This window comes from Pseudoliparis swirei, chromosome 24, assembly GCF_029220125.1.
Source record: "Pseudoliparis swirei isolate HS2019 ecotype Mariana Trench chromosome 24, NWPU_hadal_v1, whole genome shotgun sequence".
NCBI lineage: Eukaryota > Metazoa > Chordata > Actinopteri > Perciformes > Liparidae > Pseudoliparis > Pseudoliparis swirei.
Genome location: NC_079411.1, coordinates 29,558,376 through 29,574,050, shown reverse-complemented (window position 1 = coordinate 29,574,050; position 15,675 = coordinate 29,558,376). Strand labels below are relative to the sequence as shown.

The 15,675-nt window shown below is 47.1% G+C and overlaps 1 protein-coding gene across 10 annotated transcripts in view; it reads left to right on the top strand.

Annotated features, from left to right (window-relative positions):
* Window positions 1–6,390: 6,390 nt before the first annotated feature.
* The window catches only part of LOC130189966 (glutamate receptor 2-like), a 57,797-nt gene continuing 48,512 nt past the window's right edge, over window positions 6,391–15,675 (top strand). For all 10 annotated transcript variants that reach the window (XR_008830883.1, XR_008830884.1, XR_008830882.1 and 7 more), the window contains exon 1: window positions 6,391–6,610. Coding sequence is in view for 7 of the 10 variants with exons in the window: in XM_056409016.1 (XP_056264991.1) it covers window positions 6,535–6,610 (76 nt within the window). In the remaining 3 variants the exon portion in view is untranslated. The remainder of the gene's footprint in view (window positions 6,611–15,675) is intronic.

Here is a 15,675-nt window from a genome sequence, read left to right as displayed (position 1 = left end):
CATGTGACCAGATGAACAATAGATGTCATGTGACCAGGTGAACAATAGATGTCATGTGACCAGGTGAACAATAGATGTCATGTGAACAGAAGGAATCATTACAATTTTCTTTTTGCACACTTGCTCGGGATCAAGGGTCCCTTTTCCCAGCATGCATCTGGTGAGAAGAACAGCGAGGTACCCTTGGCCCTGCAAGGCCAAACAAGATACCAAGGCCACACAGCCAGAGCGCCCCAGCTGTGTGTGTGTGTGTGTGTGTGTGTGTGTGTGTGTGTGTGTGTGTGTGTGTGTGTGTGTGTGTGTGTGTGTGTGTGTGTGGACTCTTCATCATGAACTAACAGAACCAGCAGCTGCAGGCGGAGCCTCGAGGAGTTTGAGCGATTAGATTTTAATTGAGGCGTCGTTTCCTCTCGCCACCTCGAAGCCGTTGCATCAGCTGCTGGAGTTCACGCGTCCTATTCCCCCTGAACACGTCTCATTAATTAAACATACGTGCAAATGTGAGAAAGAAGACTGGAAAGCAGCTTTCATTTGATTCACCTTGATATAAAAAGCATGAACCCACGTGATACATCACCTATTGGTTGGATGGATATTAAATATAGATTTGATGATTCTGTGACCTTTCCAATACTCATCAAGAGTGAGACCTTCTGAAATAAGTTAACATTTACTTGATAGAGGCAGTGTCCTCTAATCCACCATGACGCTGACATGTTAGTGAACTCATCTGTCTGATAGATTGCTGTGAAGCAGCTCCAACTTTTTATTATACTTATTCATATTATTATTAATATACTTATTATATTTATTATTATTATTATACTTATTGTTATTATATATTTTTATATTATTATTATCTTTATTATTATACTTATTATTATTGCGATTATCCTTATGATTATTATACTTATTACTATTATTACTATAATACTTCATATTATAATGATCTTTATTATTATTATACTTAATAATATTATTGTTATCTTTATTATTATTAGTTTTACTATTATACTTAATAATATTATTAATATTATTATCTTTATTATTATTATTGTTATATATATGTATATATATATGTATATGTATAGATATATATATAGATATATAAAATATATATATACAATATGTATATATCTATACATATACATATATATACATATACATAAATATATATATGTGTGTCAGTTCATCGTTTTCTGATGATGACGTGTTGAATGTCAAGTTGTTTTTTTACATTCTGTTGGCAGCCACACTGATTCAAAATTAATGTGTAAATATAAAACTACATTTATAGGAGATGGAAACCAAAAGTATGCCTCTCTACTACCACCTGCTGGAAGGAAAAATAACTGCATGTTTTATATACGATTTGAGAATGAAATTGTATACATTTTAAATTATCTTTTAAATGTATTTACTGTGTTTATTTGTTATAGTCCACTCCTGATAGTTACTTATAAAAAAGGTGGATGTGTGTAGTTGGAGCTAAATACATTGTATTTACGTCCCCGCCCACTTCATATATATATATATATCATATTATTATTTATATCACCTGTACCTCAATAAACTTTCAAAAGATCCAAACTATCCTGTAAACTGTGTGGGACAGTCTGTATATTTGGATTTGGACTTCAATGCCACAGAAAATGATGTCATTAATTCTTTCACTCAGTCACGATGGTGAAATCTGTTGATCAACTCTTGTTATTACATCTAAATAGAGCCACTAAATACAAGAGTATCAGTGAATTTAATGTTGTAATTGTGATAAAGTGTCTGTTATAGAAAGTGAGTAGAGCCCAACGTTATGTCAGAGGCCTGTGTGCAGCGGGCCCGGACTCCGTCTCCCCCTCCACCCTGAAGCACTGTGCTGACCAGCTGTCTCCGGTGTTCACCGACATCTTCAACACCTCCCTGGAGACATGCCACGTTCCAGCCTGCTTCAAGGCCTCCACCATCATCCCCGTCCCCAAATAACCCATGATCACAGGACTCAATGACTACAGGCCCGTCGCCCTGACCTCTGTGGTCATGAAGTCCTGAACGCTGGTCCTGTCACACCTCAAGACCATCACTGACCCACTCCTGGACCCCTGCAGTTCGCCTACAGAGCCAACAGGTCTGCAGACGACACAGTCAACATGGCCCTTCACTACATCCTCCAGCATCTGGACTCCCCAGGAACCTACGCCAGGATCCTGTTTGTGGACTTCAGCTCTGCTTTCAATACAATCATCCGTCCCTGCTGCAGGACAAGCTCTCCCAGCTGCACGTGCCCGACTCCACCTGCAGGTGGATCACAGACTTCCTGACCGACAGGAAGCAGCACGTGAGGCTGGGGAAACACGTCTCAGGCTCCCGGACCACCAGCACGGGTTCCCCAAGGCTGTGTTCTTTCCCTCTGCTGTTCTCCCTGTACACCAACAGCTGCACCTCCAGTCACCAGTCCGTCAAGCTCCTGAAGTTCATGGATGACACCACCCTCATTGGGCTCATCTCTGGTGGGGACGAGACCGCCTACAGGTGGGAGACTGACCACCTGGTGACCTGGTGCAGCCAGAACAACCTGGAGCTCAACGCTCTAAAGACAGTGGAGATGGTTGTGGATTTCAGGAGGAATGCAGCCCCACCCGCCCTCTCATCCTGTGTGACTCCCCGTCGACGCTGTGGAGTCCCTCCGCTCCTGGGCTCCATCATCACCCAGGACCTCAAGTGGGAGCTGAACATCGGCTCCATCACCAAGAAGGCCCAGCAGAGGATGTTCTTCCTGAGGCAGCTGAGGAAATTCAACCTGCCAGGGAGAATGATGGTACAATTCTACGGCCATCGTTGAGTCCATCATCTGCTCCTCCATCACCGTCTGGCACCCTGCAGCCACAGCCAAAGACAAGTGCAGGCTGCAGAGCATCATCCGCTCGGCCGAGAGGGTTATCGGCTGCAATCTGCCTTCCTCCAGGTCCTGTTCACTTCCAGGTCACTGAAGCGGGCCAGAAAGATTGTCGCTGACCCTCCCACCCTGGACACTCCTGTTCGAGTCCCTCCCTCGGGAGGAGGCTGCGATCCATCAGGACAAAGACCTCCCGCCACACCAAAAGTTTTTCCGTCGGCAGTCGGGCTCATCAATGGAACCCGGACTGACTGACTGTCACCCCCAGGACTACCACCTCTTCTTCCACCTTCCTCTCTCCTTCTTCCCGCTCCTTCCTCTTCCTCCTCCTCCCTCTTCCTCCCACTCCTCCTCCCTCTTCCTTCTTCTTCCCTCCTCCACACACGTCACTTTAACATGCACTTTAACTTGAGGCCTCCTCCACACACATGCCACTTTATTTACATGCACTTTAACTTAAACACACGCCACGCGTAACATACACTTTTAACTAAAACACACGACTTGAAGCACACACCCAAACACTTTCACATTATTTGTTGTCTTTCTGTCGTGTTGATTGTTGTTTGTTTGTCATGTCCAAATGTTGCACCTTCCGCCAAAAAAATTCCTCGTTTGTGTAAACATTCCTGGCAATAAAACTGTTTCTGATTCTGATTCTGATTCTGTGTGACATCACAAGGCCGGGGCTCGTTCACTACATTTACTCTCAATAAAAGAAATAAAAGCTGAAAACTGTTTTGAGTCGACTAAACTAAACCTCATTCATTCATCGTTGAGCCTCCTCATTCAGTCGAGTTCGGCCTTATGATTTATTATTAAATAAAATAGTTATTGAAGGTTATGCTGACGTGTAAAGTCCATTCATGATGCTTCATATAGCAGCAGCTGCACGCGGGGGCTCTGCCGCTATGCATTCTGGGTGTTCAGGTCCTAATGTGATATATAGCTTTCATCAGTGTGCTTGGAAACTATTTTTAGGAACTCTTTCCAACATATTTATGACCTAATACGCATTATTCAGTGAATGATCCAAATACTAGCTGGGGTTATTTACCTGATAAATCCCTCCAGAGCCACATAGTTATGGAGGAATATGTTTATTTACTACGCTACATGTTTTGTGAGTTAACATATATAAACTAAGAGAACATTATTTGTTAATTTAGCTTATAAAACTATAATTTATGGCTGCAGATGAAAAATATATGCTAAAAAAATTTGATTAAATGGCCCAGCAGTGTAATTCAGGTTCTGGACAAACGGACAATAAACACTCATCTTCACAGGTGTGATGAAGAGGAACCACGTCAAGCTCCACCTGCACCACCTGCAGAGACATGGAGCACAACAACACGCATACAGCCAAAGGGAAGAGGAGGGCTCATGTTTGAAATAACTGGAATATGAAAAGTTAACACAGCAACAAGACAGATATGTTCATCTTTATATATATATATATAAAGATATATATATGTGTGTATATATATATATACACACATATATATATATATATATATATATATATATATATATGTACAGTATATACCTATTCTAGGTGGAAACGTCTGGTTTCTAATGAAATATCTCCATAGGTGTATAGAGGCCCATTTCCATCAACGATCACTTCAGTGTTCTAATGGTACGTTGTGTTTGCTAATCGCCTTAGAAGACTAATGGATGATTAGAAAACCCTTGTGCAATTATGTTAGCACAGCTGAAAACTGTTTTGCTGATGAGAGAAGCTATAAAACTGGCCTTCCTTTGAGCTAGTTGATTATCTGGAGCATCACATTTGTGGGTTCGATAAGACTCTCAAAATGGCCAGAAAAAAAGAACTTTCCTGTGAAACTCGCCAGTCTATTCTTGTTCTTAGAAATGAAGGCTATTCCATGCGAGAAATTGCAAAGAAACTGAAAATGTCCTCCAGCGGTGTGTACTACTCCCTTCAGAGAACAGCACAAACGGGCTCTAACCAGAGCAGAAAGAGAAGTGGGAGGCGCCGGTGCACAACTCAGCAAGAAGACAAGTACATTAGAGTCTCTAGTTTGAGAAATAGACGCCTCACAGGTCCTCAACTGGCAGCTTCTTTAAATGGTACCATAAACGCCAGTGTCAACGTCGACAGTGAAGAGGCGACTCCGGGATGCTGGCCTTCTAGGCAGAGTGGCAAAGAAAAGCCATATCTGAGACTGGCCAATCAAAGAAAAAGATTGGTATGGGCAAAGAACACAGGCATTGGACAGAGGAGATTGGAAAAAGGTGTTCTGGACAGATGAATCCAAGTTTGAGGTGTTTGGATCACACAGAAGAACATTTGTGAGACGCCAGAACAGGTGAAAAGATGCTGGAAGAGTGCCTGACACCATCTGTCAAGCATGGTGGAGGTCATGTGATGGTCTGGGGCTGCTTTGGTGCTGGTAAAGTGGGAGATTTGTACCAGGTAAAAGGGATTTTAAATAAGGAAGGGTATCACTCCATTTTGCAACGCCATGCCATACCCTGTGGGCAGCGCTTGATTGGAGCCAATGTCCTCCTCCAACAGGACAATGACCCAAAGCACACCTCCACATTGTGAAGAACTCTTGAGGGAAGAAGCAGGCAGCTGGCTGTCTGTAATGGAGTGGCCAGTCACCAGATCTCAACCATTGAGCTGTTGTGGGAGCAGCTTGACCGTATGGTCCTCAAGAAGTGCCCATCAAGCCAATCCAACTTGTGGAGGTGCTTCAGGAAGCGTGGGGTGACATTTCAACAGATTACCTCAACAAATTAACAGCTAGAATGCCAAAGGTCTGCAATGCTGGAATTGCTGCAAAAGGAGCATTCTTTGACGAAAGCAAAGTTTGAAGAAAACAATTAATACTTCAAATACAAATCATTATTTCTAACCTTGTCAATGTCTTGACTATATTTTCTATACATTTTGCAACTCATTTGATAAATAAAAGTGTGAGTTTTCATGGAAAACACGAAATTGTCTGGGTGATCCCAAACTTTTGAACGGTAGTGTATATACAAATGCATAATATATATGCATGTATATATATATTTATATGAACTTGCACATATAAATGAGAGCCTATGTTTTAAATTAATACATGAGGAAAGATAATATAATTAATAAGGAATAGTATGAGGAATATTATAGAATTATTTCAGTACATATTATTTTATTCTTCTTATTGGTATGTCCCTGTCGTGTAGACCAATCAGAGCCCTGAGTGGCTACCTGTTGTATGATATCAGGTCAAATTAATAATTAAATGAAAATTAAACAACATGGATATTAAGAATATCTGATATATGATGTACACTATATGATATATGATGTTCCTGCGGTGTGATAACACCACGCACTGCTCCTCCACCGCCTCGTGGAGCTCTCGGCTCCTCTCGGCTGCTCTCGGGTCTCATCGGTATTCTTGGGCAATCCTCGGAACGCGAGCGCGCGCGCGTCCCCCAGTCAAGCAGCAGCAGCAGCAGTCGCGGCACGCGCATCTCAGGAGAGAGGAGCGCGAGCGCATCTGCAGAGAGAGAGAGAGAGAGACGCTGCCTCGCGCCGCCATGATGAAGGTGACGCTGTGGTAGGACCCGCCAACCGTCAGGCCGCCGCGGCGTCGCGCGAGGAGCCCGAACCGACCATGAAGCCGCTGCTGCCGCTCGTGCTGACGCTCTTGTGGCGCGAGGCGCTGTGCGGATCCCCGAGCGTCCAGATCGGTAGGATTGTGTTCTCTGTTGTCACCGCCATCTCCACCTCCACCGTCCATCCGTCTGTCTTCTCCTCCGCCTCCTCCTCCGGGTGAACCGGGCCTGTCTCGCGCTCCGTGAGCCGCTCTCGGTGGCGCGAGGCCTCCCGGCCGCCGCTGCTGCAGTGCTCTAATTATGTCGACCGCCTTCACCTTGTGTGTGTGTGTGTGTGTGTGCTGATACGTGCGCGTGGTGCGTGTGCGCACATATGTGTGCGGGGGAGTGTTGCTCAAGGTGTGGGGCAGGTGGAGACGTTCCCTCTGGATTGCAGAGCACCTCTGGAAGATGTGCTGCGTGTCACGTGCTCCTCCATTTTAATGCATTCATACTCAGAAGTGGAGACACAATTACTCCATTTATTTTATCTTGATAGAATTTAAATATTCCCTTTAGTTATTCTCTCTGTCAATCATTTCACATGAAGAGGTTCTCTGTACGCTGTTTATGTTTCCGTCAGATATTTCATCAAGTAATTGATCCTATGATCAGGTTCTGTGTATTCAAACCCTGTGTTACGACCTCAGACACTTAGGAAGTAGGACCCAATTGCACGACCCGGGAGACAGAGATAAAGTATTTGTAAGTACTTTATTTTTCGGTTCTGCAGTGAACAAAATGAAAGCGCTCACGTAGTGAGGGATCAAAAACTTTTCAAGAGCATAACATAACCCGACCTGATCATGGCAAAAGACCAGACAAACTGACAAGGAACACTGGGAGACAGGGGAATTTAAGCACATGGTAACAAGACACAGGTGGGACCAATCAGGGGCGGGGCTGACACTGATGAGCATAGGAGACAGGTGTGATGACAGGTGAAAACAATCAGGAAGCCTGGAATGAGAGAAAGCGAACATAAATGACATGAACCTCTCTAGCATATCTGTCGGTGCACAACAGTACCCCCCCCTCTAGGGCCAACTCCTGATGGCCCAGGCTGATTGTAAAAGTCGTGGATAAGAGTCTTGTCTACGATAAATGAAGCAACTATCCAGCTTCTAGCCTCAGGACCGTAAACCCTTCCAGTCTACCAGGAATTGCTTGCCCTCCCTATTACGGACCTCCAGTAGCTACGGACCTTGTAAACGTCACCCCTTCAAAGAACTGGGGGCGGTGGAGGGGCTTGGAGGCGGGAACAAGTGTGCTCTCACACACCGGCAGATCTTATTAACGTGAAACGTTGGGTGCACTCTCAAGGTCCTGGGAGTTGCAAGCGTACGGCCTTGGGTTGATGACTCTGGACACTGGAAGCGGACCCACAAATCTCGGAGCCAGTTTCTTTGAGGCGACATGGAGTGGTAAGTCTTTGGTAGAGAGCCACACCTTTTGGCCTGGACTCTAGGAGGAGGCGACCCTGCGATGTACGTCCCCAACAGCCTTCATGCGAGCTGAACTGCGGAGAAGAGACTGGCGAGCACCAGCCCAAACTCTGCGACAGCGTCTGATCATGGCATGTGCCGATGGAACCCTCACCTCTTCCTCGTTGTTAGGGAAAAGTGGAGGCTGGAAACCATTGACACAATGGAATGGAGAGAGACCTGTGGCGCCGTGGGAAGGGTATTGTGGGCAACCTCGACCCATGTGAGGTGGTCACTCCAGGTGGTCTGGTTCCGGAGGCGAGACAACGTCGCGTAGTCTCTAGTTCTTGGTTCAGGCGCTCCGACTGTCCATTTGACTGAGGGTGATATCCTGATGACAGGCTGGCGGTGGCACCTATGAGTCGACAAAACTCTGTCCAGAAGGCGGAAATGAATTGTGGACCCTGTCGGAAACAATGTCATTAGAATCCATGGATCCTGAACACGTGATTCATCATGACCTCTGCGGTGACTTTGGCAGAGGAAGCTTGGTCAATGGGATGAAGTGAGCCATCTTTGAAAATCGATCAACCACTGTTAGAACCGTAGTCTTGCCTCTGGATGAGGAAATCCTGTCACAAAATCCATCGAAATGTGTGACCAAGGACGATGGGGAATCGGCAGCGGCTGGAGCAAGCCCATCTTAACTTGAGATGAGGTCTTATTACACGCACACACCGGACAAGCCGCTACATACTCGGCCACATTTTTCTTCATGGATGGCCACCAGAAACGTTGTTGAATCCTGAACATTGTTCTTGCTACTCCCGGATGGCACGAAAGCACAGATGAGTGAGCCCAGTGGATGACCTTGCTGAAGAGCCTCAGGAACAAACAGCAGATTGTTGGGACACTCGCTAGGCGCTGGATTCATGACATTTGCCTCTTTAACGTCTGACTCCACTTGCCAGGAAAAGGCTCCGATCACCCGGTTAAGTGGAAGGATGGTCTTGGGCTCTACGCAAAGTGGTTCGGGATCGTAAAGGCGAGACAAAGCATCGGGTTTTGATTCTGAGACCCGGGACGAAAAGAGAGTGTGAAGTTGAATCTACTAAAGAAAAGTGTCCACCTGGCCTGACGGGAGTTGAGGCTAGCCTTTCTTATATATTCTAGATTCTTGTGATCTGTCCAGACTAAAACGGTTGCTCTGCACCCTCTAGCCAGTGTCTCCATTCCTCGAGGCAGCTTTTACAGCTAACAATTCCTTGTTTCCCACGTCATAATTCCGCTCTGCCGTTGTCAACTTCATGACAGGTAAGCACATGGATGCATCTTGTTGTCTTCTGCAGAACGTTGAGACAGTACTCCTCCAATTCCCTCATTGGAAGCATCCACCTCGACCATAAACTGGCGCTGGGGATCTGGAATGGTGAGTATGGGAGCTGATGTGAATCTATCTCTGAGAAGTTTGAAAGCAAGATCCGCCTGGGGGTCCACTTGAAGGAACCTTAGGAGAAGTCAGAACATGCAGAGGAGCAGCAACAGAACTGAAATTCCTAATAAACTTCCTATAGAAGTTAGCAAATCCTAGGAACTGCTGAACCTTTTTCCTGGAGTCTGGTGTGGGCCACTGGGATACTGCACTGACTTCCGCAGGATCCATTTGGATATGATTAGGTGAGACTATGTATCCTAAGAAAGACACCTCTTCTGTGTGGAACTCGCACTTCTCTGCCTTGACATATAGCTGATTATCCAGTAGTTTCTGCAAAACTTGGCGGACATGGTTAACGTGAGATTTAGCGTCTGGGAGAAAATCAGTATGTCATCCAGATACACAAACACTGAAATATTCAAGAATTCCCCAAAAAACCTCATTCACAAAAGCTTGAAAAACAGCCGGTGCATTGCACAGTCAAAAAGGCATTACCAAGTACTCATAGTGACCATTCTGAGTGTTGAATCCAGTCTTCCACTCATCCTTGTTTTATTCTAACCAAGTGATATGCATTTCTTAAATCCAACTTGGTGAATATCTTGGCCGTTGAAGCAGTTCAAAAGCAGATGACATGAGTGGCAGAGGATAGCGGTTCTTCACCGTAATGTCATTTAGTGGACTGTAGTCTATGCAAGGTCTCAGAGACCGTCTTTCTTTCCACAAAAGAATCATCCGGCTGGAGACGATGAAGGACGGATAATCCCTGATTTGAGTGAAGAGGAGATGTATTCATCCATTGCTGTTCTCTCAGGTCTCGAAATCGAGTAAAGTCTCCCCTTGGGAATGGGGGCTCGATGCGAGATCAATGGGACAGTCAAAATCTCGGTGAGGAGGTAGCGACAAGGCTTTAGACTTGTTAAAAGCTTCTTTTAAATCATGGTAACAGGAAGGTACCTTCTGTAGATCAGGATAGTCAGGGTGATCTATAATGATCCTACTAGAGTCTGTTGGTGCATTAACAGGTTGCGAAGTTTACACCTGCCCTTACAATCCTCTCCCATTCCTTAACTTTCCCTGAAGGCCAGTCTATGTGAGGATTGTGGATCTTCAGCCAAGGAAACCCCAAAATAATCGGGTACTGATTCGACTCAAAAATATGAAATTGCATGCTCTCGGTATGGTCCTTATTTATAGTAATCCGTATGGGCTCAGTGCAATGGGTAACTATGAACAACAAGCGGCCGTCTAAGGCACTGGCACTAACAGGATGAGATAGCGGGACAGTTTTTATCTTTAGCTGTTTGACTAGGCCCCAGTCTATAAGGCTTTCGTCAGCCCTGAGTCTATTAACACACCCTGGTCAATGGTCTGATTGTTAATACAAATGTCTACCTGAGTAACAGGTCGAGGAGGAAGTCTGCGGAAACTTGCTCACCAGCGCCTCCTTTTGACTGGTGAACACGATCTTTTCCGGGCACTAAGCGAGTTGATGACCCGGCTGGCCGCAGTAGAAACAGCAACCTCCGTGACGGCGCTGCCTCTCCTCCAGAGAAAGCCTGGTTCTTCCAAGCTGCATGGGTTCACGAGTCATTCGGAAGTGTAGTCCTCTGATGGTCCGGTAACATGAGCTGGAAATCCTCCGCTGGCGGCGACCCTCGAGGCGAATTCTGGAAGCTGGGAATAACATCTCGGTTTCGGCGCTCCCTCTCTCTTTCGAAGACGGTTATCGATCCGGATGGCCACAGCGATGAGGATTCCAGATCCCCGGGTGTCTCCAGTGGAGCCAGCTGGTCCTTTATCGGTTCCGAAAGTCCTGTCATGAAGGCGTCACGAAGAGCCGGAACATTCCATCCGCTGTCCGATGCTGCTGTACGAAACTCGATGGCATAATCAACCACCTGACGGTTGAGCTGACGTATTTGAAACAGTCTTCTGCTGGCCTCCGTAGCAGGCGATGAGTGGTCAAAAATGCGCCTCATAGTCTCTATGAAATCGGCCAATGAGTAACATAGTTCGGTGTCTCTAGACCATTCTGCAGTAGCCCAGGCTGCAGCTCTTCCCGTTAAATGAGACACAATAAACGCCACTTTACCATGCTCAGATAAAAAGCTGCTGGGTTGTGTTGAAAATGCAGATCACACTGTACCAGAAAGGCTCTGCAATTCGAAGAGTCTCCGGAAAATCTCTCCGGAAGAGCCAGCCGTAACGGGGAGGAAACAGCCTGACCTGGGTCGTCAGCTGGAGTATTGACAGGCAAATTCTCAGCTGTGGATGACGTCACGGAGGAGCAGTCTGTTGATGAGTGAAAAATTATTCATTTGGGCAACCAGTTGTTGCATCTGTGTAGATAATTCTTCCTGAACCCGGCCTGGCGTCCTCTCAGCTCTTGTATTTCCGGCTGACTTTGTCCAGTTTTTCCTCGTGATGAAAATCGTCACGCCCTGTACCGACAGAGCGGCGTGAGCGTTCTTGGGTCGGCTGGGTCCATAATGTGGTCAGTCTGTTCTGTTACGACCTCAGACACTTAGGAAGTAGGACCCAATTGCACGACCGGGAGACAGAGATAAAGTATTTGTAAGTACTTTATTTTTCGGTTCTGCAGTGAACAAAATGAAAGCGCTCACGTAGTGAGGATCAAAAACTTTTCAAGAGCATAACATAACCCGACCTGATCATGGCAAAAGACCAGACAAACTGACAAGGAACACTGGGAGACAGGGGAATTTAAGCACATGGTAACAAGACACAGGTGGGACCAATCAGGGGCGGGGCTGACACTGATGAGCATAGGAGACAGGTGTGATGACAGGTGAAAACAATCAGGAAGCCTGGAATGAGAGAAAGCGAACATAAATGACATGAACCTCTCTAGCATATCTGTCGGTGCACAACACCCTGGTCTGAAAGGTTCTTCATGGAACCAAAAATGGTTCCTTAAAGAACCATGTTTTTAAGGTTCTTTGAGACACCTTTTTAGGCTATTTAAAGAACTCCCTAAGGAAATGGTTCTTTATAGAACCCTGGTTTGAAAGGTTCTTTAGGAGCCAGAAATGGTGTCTGGACATCTTTTGTGCAGAAGATGGCGGCGTGTACGGACGCAGCGGCCCCTCTCTGTCCTGACCATTTGGTGTTTTGTTCTGTTTCTAAATGTTTGTGCAAAAGTTCGTCCAAAAATTGTTCGTCTTCGCCTCGTCTGTCTACGTCGGAACCCAAATATAGTCGCCAGGTTCTGTTAACCATCGGCAGGACCAAACTACACGGCACTCTGGACGCTGAACAAGCGGAAACACTCATGAGCACGGATTACCGCCCTCGACCACACCGACCACACGGACTCGACTGCCACCTCCCCCAGAAAGGAGGCGCCGAAGCGTTGTGAGAGGAAGCAGAAGAGGGCAAGCGGAGGAACCCGAGCTAGGCTAGCGGCTAGGCCAACTCGTCCAGCCATACCATCCATTATCATGGCTAATGTGCGATCCTTGGACAATAAAATGGACCACATTAGACTGCTGCAGACGGAGCAGCGGCGTGAGGAACTGCTGTGCTTATCGTCACGGAAACATGGCTAGCGACAACATCCCGACTCTGCTGTGAGACTGGAGCAGCTAACATGCTACCGGCGGACAGAGCCCTCGCTGATGGAGGGAAAACTCGCGGCGGCGGGTATGTGTTTACATCCGGGACGCATGGTGCGGGGCTGCCGTGGTATGTAGACACTGCTCACCACTGGCGGAGTTTATGATCGTAAGGTGCCGTCCTTTTATCTGCCGAGGAATTCACGGCGATTCTGCTAGTCGCTGTTTACATCCCCCCGACCTCCAACAACAGTGATAGAAATGCGGCACTCGGTGGACTGTATCAGGCCATCAGCGAACAACAGGCGGCTCACCCAGGCGGCTTCACCATCTTTGCTGGAGATTTCAACCATGCAAACCTTAAGACTGTCCTTCCCAAACTACACCAGCATGTTGATTTCCCTACAAGAGGAGACAACATTTTGGATCTGGTCTACACAACCCACAAAGGAGCGTACAAGGCCTCCCCTCTCCACATAGGTCTCTCTGACCACATCACCGTCATGCTAATGCCAGCATACAGACCCAGAGTGAAAGCCTCCAGACCGGTTCTGAAGCAGGTGGGTGTGGCCAGAGGGGGCCTCCTGCGCTCTCCAAGACTGCTTTGACTCAACAGACTGGGGAATGTTTAAACAGGCAGCCACATACAACGACCACACTGACATTGGGGAGTACACAGACACTGTTACTTCTTACATTAGCAAGTGCATTGATGATGTGACCCATGTAAAGACCATCACCACTCGGGCTAACCAGAAGCCGTGGCTAACAGGGGAAGTCCATCGGCTGCTGAGGACTAGAAATAGGGTCTTCAGAGCTGGGGACGAAACGGACCTGAAAACAGCGAGAGCCAACCTGTCCCACGGCATCAGGAAAGCAAAAAATTCCTACACAAAAAAGATAATCCGGCACTTTAAAGACAGCAGAGACACACGCAGCCTGTGGCGGGGCATTCAGACCATCACAGACTATAAACCCACGCCACAGAACTGCGACAGCAACATCTCTCTGCTAAACAACCTCAACAGCTTCTTTGCCCGGTTTGAAGCACAGAACAGCACTCGTCCACACAAGACTCCGCCCCCTCCCCACGATCAGGTTCTGTGCCTGTCTGCTGCCAGCGTGAAGAGGACTCTCGTCTATCAACACCCACAAGGCAACAGGTCCAGACAACATCCCTGGTCGTGTGCTGAAGGACTGCGCAGAGGAGCTTAAGGACGTCTTCACGGATGTCTTTAATACTTCTCCGAGACAAGCTGTTGTTCCATCATGCTTCAAGGTAACCACCATCATACCTGTGCCAAAGAAATCCACTCCGTCCTGCTTCAACGACTATCGTCCAGTGGCACTGACCCCATAATCATGAAGTGCTTTGAGCGACTAGTCATGTCGCATATCAAATCCATTCTCCCCCACTCTGGACCCTTTCCAGTTTGCATACCGGGCCAAACGGTCCACGGAGGATGCAATCTGCTCTGCTCTCCACCCAGCCCTCACCCACCTGGACAAAAAGACTCCTATGTAAGAATGCTGTTCATAGACTTTAGCTCAGCATTCAACACAATCATCCCACAACAACTAATCTGCAAACTTGACCAGCTGGGGCTCAACACCTCGCTGTGTAACTGGCTGCTGGACTTCCTGAGTGAGAGGCCACAAGCAGTGCGTGTTGGCAACAACACCTCGAGCAGCATCACACTCAGCACAGGGGCCCCTCAGGGCTGTGTGCTCAGTCCCTGCTCTTCACCTTGCTGACTCACGACTGCAAAACCAGCTACAGCACCAATCACATGGTCAAGTTTGCAGGCGACACAACATTGATAGGTCTCATCACCAAGGATGACGAGACCCTCTACAGGAGGAGGTCAACCTTCTGACCACGTGGTGCGGAGTCAACAACCTCCTGCTCAACAACAGCAAGACCAAAGAGATCGTTGTTGACTTCCGGAGCCACACCCATCACCCACCACTGACCATCAGCAGTGCGGACATTGAGCAGGTCAGCAGCACCAAATTCCTGGGGTGGAAATCAGTGAGGACCTCGTGGACAGCCAACACTACATCGCTGGCAAAGAAAGCACAGAGGCGCCTCTACTTCCTCCGGAAACTGAGGAAGCAGGAGCCCCCATCCATCATGTGCACCTTCTGCAGCGGCACCATGAGAGCATCCTGACCAACTGCATCACTGTGTGGGGCGGAAGCTGCACAGACCACAGCAGGAACGCCCTGCAGCGCATAGTGAAGGCAGCTGGAAGGATCATGGGTGCCTCACTCCCCCCCCTCCCATCCCTGCAACACCCGCCTCACCCGCAAAGCGACCTCGATTGTGAGTGACCCCTGCCACCCCTCACACGGTCTCTTCAGCCTCCTGCCCTCTGGGAGGAGATACCGGAGCCTCCGGGCTCACACCGCCAGGCTGTCCAACAGCTTCATCCACCAGGCTGTCAGGAAGCTGAACTCTCTCCCCATCCTCCCACTCCGTCCTCTCTCAGACTCACATGTCTGAATGCTGCTAGCACAATTTATGTTGTCTATATGTTTACATGTTTTTACTATTTTTGCACTTTATGTTGTCTATGCACTTTATGTTGTCTATATGTTCACATGTTTTTTACTATTTTTGCACTCTATGTTGCACAATTCACTTTATGTTGGACAGAAGAGAAACGCAATTTCGATCTTCTGTACGTTTGCACATATGGAAAATTGACAAATAAAACTGAC